Source organism: Bombus fervidus, chromosome 11, assembly GCF_041682495.2.
Source record: "Bombus fervidus isolate BK054 chromosome 11, iyBomFerv1, whole genome shotgun sequence".
NCBI lineage: Eukaryota > Metazoa > Arthropoda > Insecta > Hymenoptera > Apidae > Bombus > Bombus fervidus.
Genome location: NC_091527.1, coordinates 4,893,862 through 4,918,706, shown reverse-complemented (window position 1 = coordinate 4,918,706; position 24,845 = coordinate 4,893,862). Strand labels below are relative to the sequence as shown.

Below are 24,845 nucleotides of genomic sequence, written 5' to 3'. Positions count from 1 at the left end.
ATTTTATCTATAATGCTAATTCTAATTCACCAGGTAGAATATTTATAGAAATTATTTGCCCAAAGAAAGCGTAATTGCATGTTAATTGCTTTTTCCTTAATCAAGTAAATTTCCGACAATAGAGCATATTCTACGTTGTCATCGATCTATGCAGTTTACAGGAAAAGATATGCACTTGACGAATCTATTGTATAATAGACCAAAGAACTTTGGTCGTCGATCTTCTTAGCGTTCGGTCGCGCGAGTCGCGAGCGAATTGAATCACCCGTTCGGTCGTACTTGTTATTTAACGAGCCTCAACAAGTCGTTGACGTGACTGAAAAATCGGTCTGGATCGTAGTAAGCATTCGGGCCGAGCTGCTGAAACCATCTGTCATCGAGTCCTCCGCGCGGTGTTTCCATCCGAAAGATATCTGTGCCTCCGGTAATTGTTTAAAGCGTTATTTAAAAATATTTCCTTCCGCAGGATAATTTATATACAACGAACAAGATTTTCGACTGCTGAGGAAAGTGAAAATTGTCCGTGAGAGACTTTTGGAGAAGCGAAGTGTATTTGGCACACAGATAACGAGAAACGTAATTTTTCTAAATAATTACGATCCTTCTTTTCGTTCGCAAAACCAAAATTATTTGTTTCGTTATTTTCTGCTTCGTTCGTTAACGCGTGTGAAATATAATTTAGCAATTATGGAAACAAATCAGATACTATACCATTCGTGCTTTGCCTGCAATTCTGCGTGTCGAACCTAATCGATAGCCTCGTACAAACCTACCAAACCGTCATCGATTGCAAATGTCGCGTTAATTTTCTACGTTGTCACGTCTATAACTTTGAAGTTACGTACCTACAGTGGCTGTGAAAAGCTTCTGTCCAGCTTATATACCATTTAACCATATGTCGACTATACTAAACGTATACTAAAACTATATTATTTCGACAACTACCGCACGTCTATATCTACGTTGTACAAGTCGTATCGTACCACAGCACTGTCACCAAATATTTTATTTAATCGTTCATTAATTCATCTAACCCCTTTGAGACCTGTTTACCAATCCTTTAAGCTGGCTTTACGCTTGTCCAGTCGTTGGATCGACCGATTGCATGGCAATGGTTTAATTGGAAATCTGAAAGTTTCTTTCGGATTCGTCGAAAGTGATGGGCTTAGTGGCAATGAATTCACGCGGAAAACCGACTACTGCACTGTACTACGCTTCAGCCAGCACTGGGTATTGAGCCGTCCAGGTGATTCCAGCAACGCTGTGTAACGTTGTGTTGGCGATGGTGGGGCTAAACATTGGATTAAAAAAGTAGACTTTCGACCCGGTAGTTTGGTCGCATTACTTGCTTGAACGAAAACGCTGTATTGGAATGAAAACGCCGTAGTGGAACGCTGTCTCGATTGTTCCAATTACAATCCAGCACCGGATCTCGCTGCAGTGTTACTGGACCAATGTAAAGCCAGCTTCGTGCTCCTTGCGAATTAACTGCAAAAAATTCAAAATTCCACTGAAAATTTAATTCTCCCTGAAGAGAAGGACGAAGCAGGCATATTTCCAATCGATTCAAAAATTCCCAGCGTTTCAGTCAAAATTATTTTGCATCGTTGATGGATATTTTCGGATGTTCCGTGTATAGTCTCATTCGCTTGTGTTTAAAGCAGTCTATGATGGGAAAATATTTCGCAGAGTAGAAACATTATTCGGCGACTGGTTGGGCAGAAAGCGGCGAACGCTCGACTTGTCCAGTGATTCCTCGTGCTCGCGAGTGCCTCGATGATGCTCGCTCGGCACGCGACCTAGAGACAGTCGCAGCTGATCGAGCGAGTCGCGAACTGTTGTGCGAGTGTCAGATCGACACACTTGGTGGATCGGCGTAAGCAAGAAGAATGGCGTTGTTCTCCGGCGGCGGTGGCGGTAGTGGCGGAAGTGGTCCACCGCCGATCAAGTCGAAGGAACCGGCCAGCCCTTCGCTTTCCTCTAGGCCAAGGCAACGAAGCCTCAAGGACCGCCTCAGGGAAGGTATCACCGGGAAATTCAATTGGCAGTGAGTACCCTCGATGATTCTTCGCTTTGAGTCCCTTTTTTTCTACCACAGAGCGTACAGTTTCGAATCGAAACATTTGGAATGATCAATTTCTTGCATACGCTATCGTCTATAAATAGTGGGACATTTAGAATTAGTAGAATTATATTTAGCATAGATGTAAGGGAAGATTTTTTTATTATAAAATGATATTGATATTGTGGAACGTCAGTTGTCGGACCATAATTCGTTTGGGAGGTTGTTCCAAAATTGAAACCATTTTCCTATAAGAATTAACGTAAATGATCGCTCGTTTATTTATAATTTTATAACAGTTTTCAATGCATCAAGTCGGATAGAGGAACAATAAAGACGCGTGGAATCTTACGCGAATGAAATTCTTACGCACACGTAGTAAATGAACAGCTTTGTTTTTACTAAGAAGAGTTCCTTTCTGTAGAGACACTGGGTATTAACGGCATCACACATTAAATTGAATACGAAATACGAATGCCATTCTCATATTTCTACGTAACTTCTCTTTATTTGTGGTTTTTTATTTAGCTCATTTTTCTGCTTCTTTGTCTGGGTAGAATTTTGTAAGCGAATTTTCATCGATTTTCCGACCAGCTGAAAAGCTGATGTTTGAAACGCATGCTCGTTCTCAGTACAATAGTATTTTGCGAAACTGACAATATTTTTTTATTGGAAATAATTGTCTGGTTAGCCGAAGTGAAATTTGACAAAATATTATTTGATAAAATATTTGTATATCGTGGGATGACAGTTAAAGAAAGAAACAAGTAGAAAATAAAATATATAAATAAAAGAAAATTTCTTCAGTGGTTTTTGTTTAAAAATGTGCCGCTAAAAGGAAGAATATAATTTTCTCAATCAGGCGTTATTAAGTGGCACACGTATATCAAAATATAGAAATGAAAATAAAAACTTGGCTGGCTCGTTTTAGTCTAATTACAAAGTTCCCAGAATTTTTACGCCTTCAAAGACTCTCTTCTATTCGATCAGATGAATATTGGACTGACGATTTCAGTCAAATATTCTTCTATTTTTACCTCGTAATCGTTAGAAAATTATCTTGCTTGCGTTCATTGGAAATTTTTGTATTCAAAAGGTTCATTCAAGAGAACAGAGGAGATGTTAACCGGATGGCCTCGCAAGGTTAATGCAATGAGCCCGCTAGGTCTTTATTTTTAGTAATATGAGTTCAACAATTGAGTAATACCCTATTATGCGTGATTACCGCGTGTGCTCAATCTATATAGATTTCCCTGTATAATATTATTACATTCAATTACTTAATGATACCTGATCGAGGAAATTATGCTCTTCTTCTTGGTACATCTTTAAATAAAAACCATTTAAAAATATCTTTTTTATTTTCACTTTCGTCCTAGCTCTAACGACTTTTCTATTCGATTTACTACCGTCGTTATCCTTCGTCGGCCAAATAGCCATTTATTTAATTAACGATAACGTATAAAAAAGCATAGAACGACGAAGAAAATTAAGGAGAGACACTGGAAATTCGAACAGAAGTCTGCACTGAACAGAAACTGCGACGTAACTGATACTCCGCCACCAGAGTGGAGCACATGATTGCCTGTTCGAAAATGTAGATTCTGCTCGGTAACCGATGCGTTCTTTCTTTCTTTTTCTTTTTTTCTTTTTTTCTCTTCTTTTCAGAAAACACGTGGGAACCAATTTGTTCGAGGCGAAAGTCGTTCGATAACCGAAGTTCCACTGTACTCGTTAACCGGCTATATTATACGAGAAACTAATTTACATACGCATGCTACGTTCTCAAGATTGCCTCGTAAATCTGCTTTATATTACGACAGTTTCTTTTTCATTAATATTACGACGGTGTTTGGAAGTTACATTTTCCGAAGTGTAGACGCGTTCCTTTATTTTCCATCACTTGGATATTTATAGAGTTGATTCCATCAGATCAGAACGACGAAAAAAAGTTACTGTATAAACGCGCTGTTCGAACTTTACCTACGTCGCACAAACGTAAATAACGTAAAATGGTATTTTACCCTGGAAGCTCCACGTATTTTCCAACACCCTGTACATGTGTATTTGCGGGAATCTTACAATTTTACCACTAGAACTACCGATAGTTAACACGAAGTTATTTTAAAAAATACGTAATAATAGAACATTTTTATATTTATTGATTTATTACTTTCTTACAGAAGGAATTCCACGTTATGTAGTACATTTTTGGTATTATTAGTCCATCTGGGATCCTTAAATGAAGGTTGACACATTTATAAAATTGTAGAATCAGTCATTTTGATTGGTGTGGTATTTCTAGTGTTAGCATCTAGCGATCTAGCGATCGATCCGGAATTTTCCTGATAACTGATATCATCATATTGAATGATACGCAGTACAAATTTTAAAAACGTGTGAGAAGTTGTACAAAACGAGGAAACTGGTTAATTGAGGTTCGATAAACAGATTACAGGACCCTTTTACACTTTGAGATATACCAGTCATTTCGACTGGTATTGGTATAAGTAGCCTTGCTATAAAATTATTTTGAGTTCGAATACATAAAAAACACAATAAAAATCATTATATTATTCTTTTAGTTATCATTGCGGAAAACAATATAACACGAAGTAGAAATTTTAAAATAAAATTGTAGAATCAGTCGATTTGACTGCTGTGATAGTTCTAGTGTTATATACTTTGACTGATAATCTCGCTGGTATGGCATTAAAATAATACAGTGATCAGGTAGAGTCAGGTAATGGGATGAAAGGTGACGTATGAACTACCATTACAGAATCCAATATCGCTCGCTTTAATTATTCGCGGCAATAATTCAAGCGTTATCTTCGAGCCAGTGTTTCTCAGTACGCAGCGTAATCAGTAGATGGCAGTCGATGTTAGTGTGGCTGGTTCTCGAACGATTCTCTGGACATTGTGGTGTCGAGAGGTTTCTTGAGAACCCGGCGTACGAGTAGAACTATCGGTCGCTTTCCTCTCGTTATGTGCGATGCCGAAGAAAGGGTTAAAGTAGGGTACGAGAATCTATGGTTTTCAGGCAGATGAATAAAAATGCGTTCGACCTTTAAATGCATAATTTTGCTAGATAGAAACAGAAAGAAATAATTTTGCCAGATAGAAAGAGAGTATAAAGTGGATGGCAGAGAGTACGTTATTACTTTAATCTTTTTTCGAATTTTTAATGCTTTTCTTTGATGCTCGATGAGTTTCATTTACTCGTAATAAAGTAATAATAGAGTTGAATTATAAAAAGAAAGCAGATACTTGGAAATACATCTGTGTAAGTCGACCTACACACGCGAATTCGTATTGAGATAAAAGAAGGCGCGATGAATAAAACAGGGAGATAATGATGTGAAAGAGGGAAATAATGATTTGTAGCTCATTGCGATTCTTTGTCGGTGATAATAATAATCCTTTGTCGTCGTTGTTTGCATTCAGCGTGTTACTTAAACACATGACTAATCGCAAAGAAATAAAAGTTTACTTTCCTTTAAAAATAATTACTTTCGGGTCTGTTACCGATTACGAGTCTGTTTTTATTCTCCTCGATGTGTACTACGAGTCCTTAAGGTCTTGTTAACTACTGACTTGTTAATAATTTGTCAAAATTTAAGAGGAGAATTTTTATTTCTTCTGCTTTCCTTTCTGTTTCTTTTTCTTTTTTTTTTTTTTTTTTTTTTAATCCATTGAAAGCTACGAAATTCGTTTACTGAAAATAGAAAGCGAGACGAGGAATAATATTTAAGTATACATACAAGTATACATAATGCAAATATCATCGTCGAAGTTTATCACAAAGCTAGTACGCAGTTCGTTAGAAAACATCGCGCGAGTATCGGCTATTTCGCGAAAGGAAAATAGGGAAGGAAATTCTTTAACAACAGCCTGAAAGTTTGCTTGGTGAATTAGCAGCCGTTCACAAACTAGTAGCAGAGTAACATTTCGCGAATAGCAACAAGCACTGGTTGGTTTGCTAGCATCGATACGCTAATTAGCGAGCGGTTCATCGATTTGCTATTAGCAGCGACGGTCACAATGCGTCAACCGCTTCTAAATCGATCTATTAAATTATGACGCGATCGGTAGATCGGCCGCTTATACACGAGAAATTTATCGTTATCGAGGAAAGATTGCCTGGCTTATTACGAAACGAGACCTTTCTGTTCCATCGCCAATGAGATTATTCATCGTTTACATGTAATTGCTACGATTCACTTTTTTCATCGCCAATATGGCATTTTGTGGACGAAGGAATTTCAATTAATTTATGCAAGGTGCCCGGTGAGCGTAAACTCTGCCATCCACTTAGCAGTAATTGGAGCAAGATTTCGTTGGAGGATGGTAAAAATACTGTTTGAAATATTATTTTAAAATTGTTTTTACTGTACAAACTTCTATATTTACTTATCAATTTAGAATTTAGAACGAAAACGAGGATTTAGAATTTGGTAGTTTACTTTGATTGTTTATTCCGATAGTTTTGTTTATCCTAATAGGATGTTCTTATATTTAAGAAATTGTAGTTACGTTTTCTGATAAATGTTAAGAAACATAATAGTCGCTTTAGACCAATTAGATAATTATTTCATTGCAGAAATGGTAAAAATACTGTTTGAAATAATATTTTAAAAATTGTTTTTACTGTCCAAATTTCTATATTTACTTTAGAATTTAGAATTTAGATCAATTTAGAATTTAAAATAAAAACGAGGATTTAGAATTTGGTATTTTACTTTGATTGTTTATTCCGATAGTTTGGTTTATCCTAATAGAATTTTCTTATATTTAAGAAATTGTAGTTACGTTTTTTGATAAATGTTAAGAAACATAATAGTCGCTTTAGACCAATTAGATAATTATTTCATTGCAGAAATGGTAAAAGTACTGTTTGAAATAATATTTTAAAAATTGCTTTTACTGTACAAATTTCTATATTTACTTATCAATTTAGAATTTCGAACAAAAACGTGGATTTAGAATTTGGTATTTTATTTCGATTTTTTATTCCGATGGATTGGTTTATTCTAATACGATGGTTTTATATTTAACAAACTGAAGTTTCTTTTACTGGCAAAAGTTACGAAACATAACGATCGCTTAAACATCATTGTACATTTTGTTTATCTTTTGAGATACATTGGAATTTAAAACACCATAAAGAGATAGGAGTCCATACACGAACATACAATAAGTTCAAACGTTAAATATCTAAAACGAGCAATGAAATTTGGTGGGGATAACGTGATGGTGCGATGTTACTTTTTCACGTAACGGTTCTGATCCGTTGATACAAATAAAATAAATAAAATAAAATAAACTATAGACAATTTCCTATATCGCGGTATTTTACAAATTCATATGTTGCCATGTGTATGCGTGAAAATGTGAACAGAGTGACCATTTCGATACAAAAATAACTTGAAACGATTTCTTCTAAATTTAAATTGACTAAGAAATTTATTCCGGGGCAAAATGTTAATATAATGAAATGACCGAGTCAATCTCGTGACTTGAACCCAATTGAACATTCGTGAAATTACGTTACATATCAATTGGGATGTCAATGTTTTACAAATAAAGTTGATGGAAAAAATTAAAAAAATATAGTGCGAAATATCGACAGCGTATTGCGTTCGATTAATTGAATCAATGCCACGCAGATGACGTGCAATCATCGAATCTAAGAGTTAGCCAACGTCTTATTACATTATTTTCTATTTACATTTTGTTAAAAATAGTAAGATAATTCCACTAAAGTTTGTTCCACAACTTTTCTCACAAAGTTCCATTCGATTCGTCCAATTCAATATCAATCGTGAATCTTACACGAGTATAATAAAAAAAGAAAACATATTGTAATTTCATATATGCACACTTATCTCCTTATGTTATTTTTAATTTCACCCGATGTATCTGAGAAGATAAAAAATACCTGTACAATAATTTCCAAACGATCATAGCGTTTCTCTCACTTTTGTCAGTAGGTGTATATGCTGTATGCTCTGGCAATAGACTTTTTTCTGCTAAAATACTATACACACTTGACGATATAATATAATTTAACGCGAAGGTTCAACACTCTGGTTACTTCTATACAAAAGGAAACTATGTTAACTGAAGATTATCGCACTTAAACGTTACATTAATTCTGTCAATCGTGGCAACGATAGTCGCTAACGATCCTAAAATCATCTCTTTTACAAACAACGTTCATGCAACATCCATCATAGTCGTCGCGATGCTTCCTCCCTCAATTAAGGTACGACGAACGACGTTTTAATCCAGCGATGAACACCACTGACCCATCAAGTTGGTTTACAAGCTGTTGGAAACTTCAAACAGTTGTACTAGCCGGTCGATTAACTCGATTAATCCGCATAGGATCGGATCGGGCCAAATTTGGCCGAAGCTATCATTATGATTAATCACGATTCCGAATAATCAGCCAAGGCGATTACCCATCGACGTAACATCAGATGTTCATTCATTGCCACCACTTTTTACGCTCTTTTCCATAAAGTGAAAGAGAAAGTTATTAAACAGCCGTCACCTATATAGCAGTTATTGACCCGGCCGCCTCGAAACTCGTTTCTTCGTACGACCCTGACTCTTCTGGGCTGTAAATCGCCGCCAGAATCGGGCCAGTTTCGTTTCCACGACCGTATATCATCTGTTTTGCTCGACTTCTGTCGGCTGCGTTTTCTTTTCTCCTTCGTTTCATTTTTTACCGTCCCCGATTTGCATATTACGCTACACACGGCCATAAATATTTGGACACTCGGTGCAATTCCATCTAAAGGTTGACGTTTTTATATTCTGTATATATATATATATTATGTATTATATAAAATAAATTAATAATTATATAAAATAATTATATATATATGTATTTATAAAGTATAAGGATCGAAGGAACTTTCGCTAACAGGGAAAGGATATACGCACGCGAAGCTTTAAACACTTTCTGCAATTTGTAATTTGCAAACGTCCTAAAGCTTGCGGATAGTAACGTGTCCTTCTCAGCGATAGTTTCGCATTTCGAAAGATCCAATTGAAGTTAGAGTAATTCGTGTGGGCGTTTGTCTGTTGTCAGGATTTCCGTGGGTGTGGGTGTAGGAAGGAGTTCATGGTGATTGTCACGGTGTCTTGATCGACGAAAGTTGTATAATAGGAAGTTTGCGTTTCGAAGCGTAGGAGCGACGGTGTATCGGGCAACCAAGATGGAGTGGAATGGAGAAATGAGGCAAAAACGAAAGAGCTGGAACGAAATGATGAATTGGAGCTAAACGTATGACAAAGTAGGATTTTCATTTCGCAGAAAATATGTGGAAATTCACGCAAGAGAAACGAAGCTTCTAAAGTTTCCAGAAAACATTGAAATTAAAGGATAGACGTAGACAAAGCGCGTGGATTTCTAGTGTGCAACAAATACCTGTATGAAATTCAACGACGACGATAAAAAGCAAAGAAACAACGAAACACGTGCAGTTTCTAAAATTTAGAAAAATTCGAAATTGCGGCATAGACGTAGACGAAGCACGGGAATTTTTATTGTGCAACAATTTCTAGCTACGTAACGATCTTCTGAAACGCCGCAGCGTGATCTATACGCTGACATATAGAAATTGTGTCTGACGGTATCTGATGAACAGACACGAATACAGTGTATGATGCATGCATGCACAACCGTCGTCCCGCTGTACAATGGAAAGGATGGTTCCTTTGTTTTCGTGCAGGCCACAGTACCGACATAGAAACGGTAATTTATCTCTCTCTCTCTCTTGCTCTTCGATGTTCGATACTGTGCGTGGCCTTGATCATCCGTAGGCCACGAATCCAGGTCCTATTTCTTCATTTGAAACGGTTCCCGCGAACAAAGAGTACATATATTTACTCATGTACCTTCGATCGATTCGCATCCTTTTAGCCACGGAATATTTTTAGATCACCTTCTTCCATGTTCCATATGAATATTCTTCGAATATCGAATTTTACGTCGGTTCTTCGAGGTTTCTTCTATTCTTGAATGAGATTTGAATGAAAAATCGTACGTCAACTTCTTCAAGCTTCTCTTCTTTTTCATCGAGCTTCAAAAAATTCAATCGATCATATCTTTGAAGCTCACATCAGAATATTCGTAGACATTTCAGACAACGATAATTTACCAAGTTAGGAATTAAACGCGGTGAAATCTAACTGTTAATCATTTAGATGCGTCGAGGTACGATCTTTTACGATTTTCACTCTCACCCTCTTCCCTAACACGTTGACTGCCGCGTAACCCATATTCGGGTGATAGCAAAGTTTCTGAGGGCCGCGTCTCCCGTATTCGGGTGGCGTTTATTTGACTACTTGCGAAGGCTCGTCGTAGGTATTTGAAAAAATATTCCACAGGAAGTAATAAAACTATTGAATTGCTATAAAAGTAATACGAAAATTGTTTATAAAGAAAATTATTTAGAATGTAAAACTTTGAAGCATTCTATACACAGCTGAGGGGATAATTTGGGATAATTTGGACCATTAATTGTTGTTTTCTTTAAATTCTCCCGTGTCTTTGATCGGTCCGTTCGACGTCTTTTATCTGCATAGCATAGTTTGCATGCGAGTCTAATGCTTCTTCCGGAATCATTTTTCCAAACGGCGATGTTATGCTGACTCCGTCAAAGACAAGGATTTTTTTGTATTTTCAGACAACCTTAATAATTTTGCAGCTAATAATTCTCTAAATCTTCTAATATTTACATACTTCCTTGTTGAAATTTTCTGATACAAGTAAGTTTATTATTTCGTCATCAACGAACTTCTCGAACACATCATATGGATTGACATTGCCAGGTAATTGTCTAATGAGGCCGTCTGTCTCGGGGGAAAGAAATGACTTCTGCTGACCACTCAATTCATTCCATTCACTAAATTGAATTGTACTTTCCTCGGTATCATCAGTTCCTCTTTTTCCCTCAATGACCAATTCTTGTAAAATATCGTCAACGGTATCTTCATTACATTCAGTATCATTACGATTGCACTTATCAATATCCCGATCAGACGATGTAATTCTATTTATATTTCTATTTCTAGAAAATCTGATTTCTTCCTCATCGCTACTATTCGAATTTGTGTAAGCCTCGTAAAAGCTTTCTTTTTCACTGCTATTTGACTCACTGAGAAATGTTTTCCATTTTTCTTTTTGATATTTTAACGAATTAGGACAGAGATTTTAAGTTATTTAAAATATCGGTGGGAATACTCAGCAGAGTACGCTTGATACAGCGGCACTCGTGGCCTGAAAGAGATTTCATTGAAAACACGCGCGGCAGTCAACGTGTTAATTGAACTGATCAGCTGCAAAACATCAGAATATCGATTTCATTCCAGAAATTCTGCCAAATTACGAGCTAAACGCGTTAGAATTCCTGCGACCATTTAAACGCGTCGAGGTTCAGCCTCTCAGCGTTTAACACGTTCGCCCATGGACAATCGAGCTCTTCGATCCCGCAACAATCAGAATATCGATTTTATTTCGAATAGCAAAAATCCTTGCAAATTGCGAACTAACCGCGCTGAAATTCTGCTCTTAACCCTTGAACCTCCGAATTTGTCCACTCAAAGTTCAAAATTTTTCGCTTCAGCCCTTCGGATGCATTGAATTTCAAAATTTTCCACAATTCAACCCCTCTGCCTTGCCCGATCGGAGAATTCCTCAATGCCACTACGTCAAAATTCCAATCTTATCGGAAATACCAAAAATCTTGCGATATTTCAAATTAAATATCTCGAAATCCAACTTCTAACCATTTAAACGCGTCAGTGTTCAACTTTTCACCATTTGACCTTCACCTATTCCCGATCGAGCTCTTCGACCTCACGATATCAGAACATCGATATCACCCCAAATACCAGACCATCCTTCACAGTGGTTATTTCCCACTTTTGCCAAAGCTACCGTGATATAATCGTCCGTTTCCATGGACGAGAACCGAGGTGCCACAACACACCTAGGTGATCGAAGCCTGGAATCTAGGCCATTGGTTAATTCGACGTGTATTAGGAAAAGTAGCACATTTCGTTTGTCTTACGGACACTAACACGCTCTCTGTATCTGTCTGTTTGTCTGTCTTTCTCTCGCCACGAAAAATAGAATGATTCGATTTTGATTGTGGAAAGTAGAATATTTTCATTAGTTTCAGGAACAATAACATGTTATGCTTCTTCGCGACGGCAGGTAACACATTTCGGCACTTTGCGTGAAAATTAACCCGGCTTGCCTTTAACCTTGAATTAATGGATTGAAAAATTATGGATTGTATAGGATTCTATTGCTAATATACAATATATTTATATATATAAATTATAATTATAATTATTTATATATATAAATTATAACATGTACAATGTTATATTATATTATATATTCAATAGAAATATTATCAATATTATATATATATATATAATATAATATAATATAATATAATATAGAATGATAAAGTCTTTCTTTTCAAGCGAAATACAAACGTTTTTAACGACGTAAGTAAAACTCGATCAAACGTAAATTGGTACAGAGTAATCTACTTAACGAACAATGATATTATAAAATTAAACATTTTCTCTCGGTCTAAGATCTTAGAATACCATTGCTAATAGATTTTTCTTTTCTCTCTCTCTTTTTTTTAAGATAATTGAATTTTAGTATCGAATGTGTTTTGTAATGTATATTTCGTAATACACTATTTTGAAACATATCGTCCTAAAATTTGTATTTCGAAACTGTTTCCACTTAAATCATATTTCGCGTAAATTGAATTCACGTCTGGTCGCACACATATCTTTCGAACTGCAGCAATTTTAACAGGAGACCAGTTAGACTTTTTCGATGAGTCTCTCGAGTTATATATGTCCATCTGCTAGTTTTCTTTAACAATATACGAATTGCGAATGTTGCATCCTCTCATCGATCTGCACTCGTTTTGCGTATAATATCGATTTGCAATGGAGTTCAATACGAGCGTGCACAATCACCGTTCTCCGTGTGACAAACTTCTAGAAATCTAAGAAATCTGGACGTTGAAACAACGAAAAAATGTGCGTGTATAATGCAATCCAAACTGCGTGCCCTTTTTGCCTTCTCATGGATCCACGAGTCCCTGTTTCCACTTTTTGTTCTCGCGATAGCTTTTCTTTCGTCGTGTGTTCTTGGCCGGCGCAAGACAGGTTCAGCGCGTTCGCCGGAACCCGGTCCCGCGGTCTACGAAAATTACCCAATTAAAAAACACCGATTTTGATTAACTTTTTACAGAATGATGATACCATTAACAGATGCGAGACATCTTTTTAGGAGCGATGATTCAGTTTAAAGGAATGAGAAAAATCATGAAAGTTCAGTGTAACTCCGTTAAGTCCTCATATCCTGGAAACTACTTTAGATAAAAAACTCCAGGCGCTTTCAGAGAAATGTACTTTTTAGAGAAATTAAACCACGTCAATAATTTCTTGCAAAAGTCATACATGATTACAGATTTTCTACTTTCATTGAATTTTTTGCCCCTTGAAAGCGAATTACTCGTGCGAAAAAATATTACTTAGATTTGTTTAAAAAACTTATAAAAATATATAATATGTTACAGCATTTGTAAATAAATAATTCCTCGTTGTAAAATTTAAGTATAGAATTTCATTGTGTATTCAGAATCCGCAAAAGGTCACGTCGGCCGTGGTTCTACGTATATGAGAGACGTGGCTACCCGTAGAATTATCACAATTATTAGAGTTTCGCTCATAGTTTGTCTCGTTATTTCATGTTGCTGCGTGAAAAATAATTTTCTCTTTCAGCTACTACATTGGCGTACTCTCGAACCGAATGTCGCCGTATATAAACAGGATGACAAGAACTGCAAAGTCAGAGTCCGAATAAGAAACAATAACAAACAGTGACATTGACGATGTTTGTGAATACAAACAGTGGAAAACACACGACGCAGTAACGTGAATAGTAACCAGCGATACTTACAAAGCAAGATGCTCAATATGCAAATTGTAAAAATAATTATGAAACTTTGGTACGTAGAGAGACATACGTATTACGTAATCTTCTTATGCTATCGAAATTTTCACTCCAAGGGACTAGAATTAACTACGGAGAATCCGACTATTTTCCAATTTTACGTTATAACTCGCTATACTGTTGATCAATTTTTTACCAAGCGATAGTTAATTAAAAGAAGTAACTTTTGCCTGAGAATATTCTTTTCGCGATGTATCACGGGAAATCGGAAACTAGCTGGATTTTCACGGGTCAATTTCACCCGCTGAATTGCCAGACGAAATTTCGACAGCGACAAAAATTGCATAATACGTATGTGAAATGTCATAATTTTTTGAATTCGCAGCTCCTTCGGCTTTTTAATCTTTTTTGGAAGAAGGCAAAGTAGTATGTAATTGTTGAACTTGACAGTTATTTTCTTATAGCAATTTGCTATTGAAACGAAAGTAATCACGTTTCCTTCGTTATAGTAAGAAAAGCAACTTTACACGTTTTTCATATAACGTTGACAAAAGTATTTATCCGCCGCACGAGATATATTACGATTATTCCACCACTCAAAATCTATAATTGTTTCGCTCGTTTAATTAAATTTATTTAGCTTAGATTGGTTGGAGCAAAAATATTTTCGAGTCTCGTCGATCTGCTACCGATGTACTTACAATCATCGTATTCACTGCTAGACATTGTAAATACATAGTCATTTCCTTTCGTAATGAACGTGCAACGATAATAATACAGACAACTGGTAGTTACAGAAGATCAACGTCAACCTTTTGGAAATTGAAATAGCCTACTGTTCGGCAAACAAACGAAACGTGCTGCTTCTCGCTACAGCATTTCAGATAAGCTACTGCTCGTGGCGAAATGTGAATAATGCTTGCTATCGCGGTACCTATATTATACGAAACGTGCTTGTTATCGGCAGAAACATTGAAATGTGCTTGTTATCGGCAGAAACATTGAAACGTGCTTCTTCTCGCCATAGATTGACGTGTGCTACTTTTTGTAGGAAAAAAAAAAAAAAAGAAGAAGAAATGTGGTACTGCATATCGGATCGTTATCGACCAGAGATTTTAAGTAATTCTTCGTTCTCCCCGTATCATCTTTTGTTGGAATCTTGCTTTGCTTGGAAAAGTTAAGGCAACGTGTTAACGACAAAAGCTGTTGGATGATAATATTCTATGAACTAGGTAAAGTATTCGAGAATTTTGGGCAATTTCTTTTTTTTGGAAAATCTAAAAAAATGCTGCATGGGTCATAAACGACCCAGTACGCAGACGACGTCGGTGTAGCGAAGGTTGCAGGTGAAGGGTCAACGCACGTCGAATTATTCGATCCTAGACGACTCGTCGAGCTGTGCCTCTTTCCTCGACCACATCCGGGCCGTTTGTTTCCATTTGGACACTCGACACGCGTCATTTCGTATCCATCACACGGCCGATCGTTCTCTCGGATGTACAAGAGAAGACGAAACGGAAACGGTGGCCGTCACCTTCGGGCGAAATGACGTCGATACGTTCCGCATGCACGCCTCTCTCTGTGACACAAATCGAGAAACTACAAGCACATGGCTTGTGTATGTGTGTGTGTGCTCGCGCGCGCCTATCTATACATGTAGGTGTGCTCGTCGCCTCATATCCTGCGCAGAGTCGATGTATCGATACAGAGAGACCTCCGTGGCGTGGACGTCGAATCCTGTCGAGATCAATACCGTCACGCTTCCTCGACGGAAAATTAACCGGTTTTCGTTCTACCACAAAATCTCAAGCTATTAGACGCGGGTAAGTGTGCAGCAGCTAACGAAAGTGTTGCAACACTTGTAGAAACATTCTATGAATATATTGTACGCGTTGTATGAAACCTTTTGAAATGTCAGGAACACTCCATAGCGAGATACGATTATCGTGATTCTATCGGCAGAGTTTGAAAGAAATGTGCAAAAGTACATAGCAGTCACAGCACCATAAATGGAAAATATGTACAAAAAATTCGAGCATTCATTTTTGATCAATTCCAATGTCAAACTGTCGTTTTATTCGGTTGTGCGTTAAATACAATGCCGTCCATGAATCATTGTACCTATTTTAGGTGGAATGATTGTATATACTATATAGTATAGTAGTCACATAATAAATAGCCATATACTAATATAATATACTAGCTATTGGGTATCCTAAACGCAGTCACTGTCTTTCACAATGAACGAGCAGTAAACGGTACCGAGGACTTGGACGTTTGGCGAGAATGCCGACTTGATTTCCTAATGTAAATTGGCTATATCATATAGTACACGCTCGTGTATACTTCAACTCGATCAAGTATCCGGCAGATTAGACATTTTTTTTTATTGGAAGTAGTTTACAATCAATTCTCATTGAGAATTATAAGTAAATTATTCTGGCGTGGCACTATAATGTGAATAATAAGTGATTGTGGTATATTTGATTCTAGCTAAATCTAATGTTTAAATCTAGAGGGTAATGTCTTTTTAGCCTGCGAATCTGACCCGTCGTGTCAGGTAATTGAGTAATAACTAGTGGGTTTTGGTGGTTGTTAATTCTTGTTATATCTGTTACTGAATTTGGATATTTCTTCTTTAACTGTAGGTATCTTAAGGTCGCGATGTATTGTTTCGTTGGTAACATACCAAGGTGCATCTATTAAGGATCTTAGAGTTTTTGATTGGAATCGTTAAAGAATTTGTATGTTGGAATTACTCGCTGTTCCCCATAGTTGGATCCCATAGGTCCAAACAGGTTTTAATATAGCATTATTTTACTCTGCACGCTTAAGTTGGAACGTCTGCCAATGAGCCAGTAGAATTTTTTAAATTTTAATTTAAGTTTCGATTTATCTACGATGTGTCGTTTCCATGTCATTCTTCTGTCCAGAATCATGCCCAGATATCTGACTGAATCTTTGTTTGGAATTGGAATATTATTTATGTTCACCTGTGAGCAGGATTGTTTTCGCAGCGTGAAGAGATTAGAAATGAGCAACAAAATTAGTCTAAAAAGTCGTATTTGTTATTTATTTGACCGTTGAGAAAATTCCGTAGGTCAGTCATCAATGTTCAGGCAACTCGTATTTGGCGACCTAACAAAATTACTAAATTACCAGAAATGAACTTGTTACGCTTTCTTCTCGATCCTCCCACAGCTATAAAAGTTCGTAGGGTAGAAACGATGGAAAAAGCAACCTCATCCCACCGAACCTAAACACACGTCCGAAGTATCGTTCAAAAGTCCGTCCTAAGCTTTCATTTCGTCTCGACAATGGTCACACTCGAATTGAGTTAAAAGAAGTCTCCGTGGCGAATTTCCTGGACCAGGTTCTCGTGATCGTATCCCTTTACGAACGTTTCGAGGCCGGAAGAAAAGTTGGTGATTCGCGACCAACCAACTTTACCACTACTACTTCAGCCGATCCGGAGTGGAAACTCGTCGGTGAAAGCAGGGGATGGAAAGATTCGACGAAGGAAGGTTTTCTTCGATGAAATGGAAGCTTGGACGCCTTGGGCTGCCACGCGAGTACACCCAACTTTCTTGATTAAATTATCGGAGGCGTGCTCCGCTCGTGGAGACTCCTCCAGGCTACGTTCCACGCGAAGAATCGATCGTCTCGATTTTCTCACCGAAAAACACCGCCGCAAGTTGCCTACACGTTGGCTGATTTCTCGAGCCTCGGTGTGTTTTCGTTTGAGGAAGATGAAACGTGTGGTTTCAGCTGCCTTCGAGATTCTCACCCGATCTTGCCATATGCTGGAGTAAGTTTGATCGTCGAGGGATCGATACGCTCTTCTTCAACAGGCTTAGGTACGTCGAAGGCTTTCGAAGATATTTTCGGTTGATGCGGTTTTCTCGATAAAATTTTGGTACGCCATAGATGGCTTTTGACGACCCTTAATACGGTTTTCTTGGAAAGTGTTGCGTATATTGCAGAATGCATGCTGTTGAGTTATCGGTGTCTTTTTCTTGAAGAAATTTGGATATTTTAAGGGACATCGAGAGTCTTCAAGATATTTCCGGTTGACGCGGTTATCTCGATAAAATTTCCACTCGCTAGAGTTAGTTTTTGAGGACGCTGTTAGCTGCTATGGTTTTCTAAAAATAATTTCGATATACCACGTGCAATGGATAGTGTTGGGTTGTTGGGGTTCTTTTCTTGAAAAAAAGTAGTGTTACGTCAAAGGTTCTTGAGGATAGTTCGAGTCGACGCGGTTCTTTCCGAAAAATTTGAATATATTACAGACCTTTTAAAAAAATAAATCTAATAAATAGGTTCGTGAAACTTATTTGAATATTTCAACTATTCAAACGTAATACTAATATATGGATACTTTCTAGGACGACGTCAAGCTTGCGCAAGCTAATAATCTTTGGACTCGTATTTGTCAAGACTTATTTACTTGCTTCAATGATCGCTCTGTACCACTCTGTGGATTCGAGAATGATTCGGAATTCCAGTACTAAATCTATGCCCTTTTCTACGAGAAAGTCTGTCCCATCAAATATCTAAAGTATTTTCTCTCTCGTCTTGCCATATTAAATACGTTTCCATCATCCTCTTCGTCTTTAATCATCTTTGTTTCCAAATATTCGAAAGACGAAGCAAAAGCACGAGGAGAGGAGGTTCAGGGGGATGGATTCGAATCGAAAGGAAATGTCAAGTCAGTGGAATGAGAGTCAGTCGTGCCATTAGATAGACACTCTGTTGAAAAGTGCACCCGGGACGAGGTCATCGGGTAAATGGGTCAAGTAGACGTGGCAGGTACTTGTCGCGCACTTAAGGATGCAGATTGCGCGACGACGGCCGCGTCCTCCGCGCTCGAGCTCGCCTAAGTACTCGTTTATGAATTATGCGCGGTCTTAAGCGTTCGTTCGAGATGCGAATCCTTTCCGCTATGGATGTTTAATTAATCAAGGGCTCGTGCCTTCCGGTCTGTTGCTAAATGTTTCGACATGTTTGCACGTCGTTTGAACTTTGACGCTTACGCATGCTTTGTGTTCACGTTCCCGCCCTTCTATTGGATTGGCAACTAAGTGATTGTGGATTTTGTCATTACCACCTAATGTGTTGTAGTTGCCAACGCAATAGTACCGCAAATGATTGCAATTCTTCGCTACTAAATCATTCTTCTATATTATGGATGATTCTGTTGAATAATATTGCAGATAAATCAGTTAGGTTTATTAAACAACGATCTTGCGGAAAATCAGCACAAGCTTTTATAGCGTATCACGTGTGTTACGTTCTGTTTAAGAGCAATCAAGGTAATGTAATATACAGGCTGCTGATATTTATGCAAATTTGTATTTTTATGAATATGTTGGATAAAGTAGAACTTGGATGAAAAGTTATTTTATCAGTCAGATGTTATGAAGGGTTTATCTCATATATTTTAGGGTTATTTTATGCGGATTCTGTGTATTTTTGTATCTTCAAATTTTCCATAAATTCATAAAGATTCGCAGTTTGCTGATATACAGGGTGTATCATAATATTTAATGGAATCCACTAGACATGAGGGAGAAAACAAATGAAAAAATTTGCACGATCGTGTGTCTTATCTGACCTTCTTTCGAATTGATGGCCATTTTTGTGTTTCAATAATCGGTGACTGTTTACCTTCGTAAAAGGTACTCGAAATGGCTACCTTCAGCCTGCGCGCAAGTTTGCAGTCGACTCACCAAAGAATCTGACAGCCTTTCAAAAAGTCCAGGTGTACGTCGAATAATACAGACTAATATTAGGTACATACGATAATATATTTCGAGCACCTTTTATGAAAGTAAACAGTTGCTGATTATTCAGCCACAAAAATGGTCATAATTTCGAAACAAGGTCAGACAGGACGCAAGTTCGTATGAACTTTCTTCATCGTTTTCCTGCCTCCTGCCACTCCCAACATGTTAATCTGTACCCTGTATACGAAATACGATAAAGAAAGAAAGAAAAAACGAGACTGTACCCGTAACTCGTTTTATTAAACAAATTCAGAAAATCAGCTAGACTGGTCTTCGAAATTACCAATTGCCTACTACCAATTTGACACACAGCGGCATACGATGGTAGCAACGATCAAAATAATTTCACAGATCACTTTCTCTGATGCGCATCTCCGTCGTTTTCGCTGTTACACTTTCTACCGACAAAAAATGTCTTTGATAGCGTGGCTCGAAAAGATTCCACCGCGTTTAACTTTTTCAGTTTAATACTTTGACTGCCACGTTGATCATATTGACCGGCCACGGTTACTTCTGTGACGCTTGGGTGGTCATTGGTAACCGGAGCGCTTGAACTTCTTACAATTGTCAAAATTGAATGAAAATTGACAGTTAGGGCATTTTGAATATAACCGATAAATAGAAGATACTTTGAAATAAAAAGTGCCCCATTGAACAATTAAACATTTTTATTAGAACATCAACAAAAAAAAAAAAAAAAAAAAAAAAAAGAGAGAACAAATCTCGCATCTAACGGTGCACTGTGTTTGCATCCATATCTTTGAAGGGTAATCTACGAATATTATTATAAACACACCTTAGAAAATAATTGCAAATGCTGCTTTATAATCATATAATTGAAGTTAGAAATGCGTACATACCTTACTATTATATATAGAATGTGCAAATACTGTTTACTAATATCTTCTACACGTTTCAACAATACATTCTGCACGTTTTGCTTACGACGAAGTAACGAATGCGAATGGTTTGTTGAAATAAACGAAGCCTTGTTGTAATATGCGCTATCAATTGGTACCAAGGCGCCACTGTGGTCACCCATGACCACCAATAAGATAAACGGTCCATTAGGGAAGAATGTTGTCTTACATTATTAAATTATTATTATTTTGCCATTATATGCTTTGAATAATAAAAATATTCCCGTGGCGTCCTGAGCGAAACGTGTAATTTCGGCGTGGCAATCAAAGTGGTAACAGGAAACTTGATGTTCGATGCTCACTTTTACTGTCCGACGTGTTTTTCGACCGAGCGAGAGAACACGTCATTAATCGAAGATGCCGATTTTCGAAGAAGCGATCGAGCTGATTTTCGCAACATCGTCTCCTTATCTTTCTTCTGCCGCTTTTGGTCTTCGAGCTGTAACTTTTCTTCTGTCACACCTCGTGTTATTAGGTCTTTCTTTTTTTTTAGCAGAGTATCACGTCAGTGTTTTTCTGTATACAATCTCCTACGCTGTGTTTTTGCATCGAATCTTTGCACTGTTTTCTTTTTTCTTTTTTTCTTTTTACATGAAACCTTCGTAATTACTGTCTTTCTCCATCTTCTACGTTGCCCGCCATTTCACGTCGAATCTTCGTAGTTACTTTTCTTTGATGTCAGCTGCTAACGATCGAGGAACGATTTCGCCGAAATGATTGTGATGAAACTTTGATGGATGTTTTTGGAACGAAGGTTCGAGCGAAGAACGAAGATAGACCGTTTCCTCGGCAACATTCACTTTCAACGCTATCGTTCGCTCGGATAAATCTTGACGGGGCGGAACTATATTACAACGATTCAATGTCAAGATTCAGAGGCCGGCCACGTCTTTCTGGATTGGTGATTTGGGTCAATGACGAACACACCACCGGAGTAATCGCTTCCCGTCCCTTTGATCGGGCGCTATTGCGTTCCCTTCCTGTTTGCGAAAGTGCTCTTGCTTGACGACTTCACTATGGTGTTAATGTTTCAAATCGTTATACTCCAGCACGTTGCTACGTTTAATTATAGAACGTGACGAACGTGAAAGCGTTTCTTTGTCGCTTCAGGGTTTTCTGCGAGTGCAGCGCGAAGTTGGCTTTCAGAAGGGACTCTCAATCTCCGTGACCGATTATGAATATACCCGCAACATAAATCATTTCTCGTAAGTGGCTATCATTTATCGAGTTCCCGCAGAAATTTCATTCGAGGTCGAACCAATCTCCGCTGCATTTAAAACTGCTTGCTTTTTTGTAGATAAAAAGCATTTCATAATTTTCCTGCTTCTTTCTTTCTTTTTTTCTTTGTCGCAGTGTTTGCAACTGTCTGGGGCTCCGCCCTTCATTTTCGTTCACTGCGAGAATCGTTTGCTTGTCTGTTATTATTCGCATACACGAACCTCTTGGCAGTCTAACTCGTAAAACAAGCCCACTTCTTCCAGTTTGTCAATTTCACAGTCCGGGAACATATTGTTCGATTTCTGGGAAAATTATTGTTACATAACAACACATCTGCATGAGTTTATTTGTCGAAGAAAGATGGTATACATAGTCATAAACTCTTCATCCTCGCATCTTCTTATGTATATGCGAACGTCTATTCTATATCGGTTGAAACAAATAAATAAAATCCACGTGCTATTACTCTTATAAGTAGCAGTGTATGTTTCTTTCAAGAGATGCTAAACTTGTATTTCATAGGAAACGTAATAAAACTATATTTGTGTCAGACCTGTACCTCGCGAGACCATCTATGGCTCGCCAATCAGTAGAATAATCTTTCTTAGACAAATATTCTCTGTTCGAATAAGATAGACGGCCAAGAAAAGGCCAAAGAATAGCAAGTGTCGCTCAGCTGTATATAATATAATACACCGATATAACTTTACCAATATAACTCTAGGAAACTGCTTATCTTCCTTTGGACACAAAATGCGCGAATCTACCGCCAGCCTGACCTAAATCTACCGTCAAACCTAACTCGAGCCTATATTTCATGGAAATTCAGATCAAAATATACTTTAGTTTTTCACCAGAAAAATTTCTCCGCGATCTCGCCGCTACTTTTATTCGTTTCCAATCCACTCCAATATACTAAAACGACGTTTCCCTTTAGACTCATCGTTCTACGAAAATGTTTCCATGTATAGGAGCAGAATGCATCTGCAAATCAACTGCAAACCCAACCGAACCTAAACCTAATTGAAACCAGGGTTTCTCGATCCACAAACCACTTCTACAACGTCTAATTCACGCGGAATGCAATATCGCCGAGCAAATTGATAAACCCCGTGTATTCCTGTGATCCGCGCTAGCTGTCGTGTGTTCATAGGGGAATTAACAGTTCCATTGGCAACTTCGATCGACTGCTGGCAGTACCTTACGTAACGCGTTTCGTGCGCCAGGGAACAACGATCGGCCACGATTAGATTAATTGGACGCATTGGACTAGTTTAAACTGTATATTTCTCGGCACGCGGGAAGTGTAATGCTGATCGTAAACTGCTGTATGCCTGCATGTGAGTACGCTTATGGATTTCCTAAGTAATTGAGAGCCGTGCGGCAATAAGGAAACTCTGTACGTTTGAACTGTATTTATTGGAGGAGAAAGGAGGATATGACTTTCGTATTCAAAAGCTGAGGAGAATTATTATAAAAATTAATCGATTATCTAGCTGCCCTCCGTACAGGATACTTGTTGGCTTCGTACGGAACGTGACAATTAATTCGAAGTATCAGGGAAACGGAGGATCGATCGATCGATCGGAATTTTATATTCACGCGAACAGCACAAGTTCGTACATGTACGTTGTTTGCTGAAGAAATTCTAAACGAAGCGCGTCGAGAACATTTTTATGATGGACGAGGGAATTCAGTAAAATGTGCAAAAAGTTGAGTTTGATTCGTGAAATCGTTTATGGATTGCGTGGAGTCGAACGATGATAAATACAATTAAAGATTTATATATATATTTCTTTATTTCCGTTTACCTTCCGGTTTATATTGCACAAACATACACATTAACAATCACAGCAACATCCAACGGCAGATTTCATAATATAAACGATTTTTATTATTTTCTTTCTTCTTTTTTTATTTAGTTTTATTTTGTATTTTTGAGATTTTTATTATGAAAGAATACACAGCTTACTCACGATGTTTAGAGTGACTTTACTTGATGGTACAGAGACGCTCCAGCTCTTGGACGTGTAATTGATTAGTCTGGAAGATACGCTCCATTAACAAATTACAGATTAAAAGTTATTAAACGGCTCAATATGTTTTGATTATCCAACGATTCGATTATTCATGCACAACGTAGTTCCACTGTCCTGTTCCACTGTGCAATGTTCCAGATTGATATTTACACGTTGAAGCCCAGATGACTGAAATAACCTTGGTACGATTTTATGGTACATTATCATATTTGAAAAAGTAATTTAACATCGATCGACTTCGAGCCAAGTTTACTTATTTAGATAGAATTTATGTTGATTTTCAGCGTACGTTCCTTTTTGTTCGTTTCACTTGAATTACTGGCAAGTGCTCTTTATTGCAGCCGTCTCTTTAACTGGCGATCAGTTGCGTAAAAGCTGTACGTCCACGGGCCAGGAATGGCACGCGTGGAATTCCACGCGAAACGGTCAATGATATTTCCAATTCGTTGCTGCCTCATGCACGAGAGAGTTGAAATTTCTTGCTGGATATAACGTACATACGTGCGGTTTCTCTGTGTGTGTTTACACGTGAGAAAGAGCATTTAGAGAGAGAGAGAGAGAGAGAGAGAGAGAGAGAGGGGCGGGTAGAGCGGAATTGGAAAACTTGAATTTGAAGAATGTTGTTTGAGTTTGGTGTTGTGGGTGGCGGAGATTGGAGGAAGATGATTCGGTCGATTTATTGGGCGATTAAGCAATGAACTGAGTTATGCAACGCGGTGAGATATGTGGCCTTTGTACGTGTTACGGATATGTAGATTCCTTTCCGTGTCTTTTCGATGCTTGAAATTTTTGAATTTCATCGTGTTG

At 37.7% G+C, this 24,845-nt stretch overlaps 1 protein-coding gene and 1 long non-coding RNA gene across 7 annotated transcripts in view; one reads left to right on the top strand and one right to left on the bottom strand.

The window, feature by feature from the left end:
• Mtd (TLD domain-containing protein mustard) overlaps positions 1-24,845 on the top strand; it is a 302,520-nt gene that overhangs the window by 74,159 nt on the left and 203,516 nt on the right. For 2 of the 6 annotated variants that reach the window (XM_072013258.1, XM_072013256.1), the window contains exon 2: positions 1,690-2,047. The exons of 3 other annotated variants lie outside the window; for them this stretch is intronic. In XM_072013258.1, coding sequence (XP_071869359.1) covers positions 1,890-2,047 — 158 coding nt within the window. In that variant the 5' untranslated portion in view covers positions 1,690-1,889. The remainder of the gene's footprint in view (positions 1-1,689; positions 2,048-24,845) is intronic. One more of the 6 variants, XM_072013257.1, reaches the window with a different exon arrangement.
• Positions 20,547-20,853, bottom strand: LOC139992161 (uncharacterized). Its single transcript, XR_011801035.1, has 2 exons — positions 20,722-20,853; positions 20,547-20,633 (listed from the first exon to the last, which is right to left on the bottom strand). It is a non-coding gene; the product is annotated as an uncharacterized lncRNA (long non-coding RNA).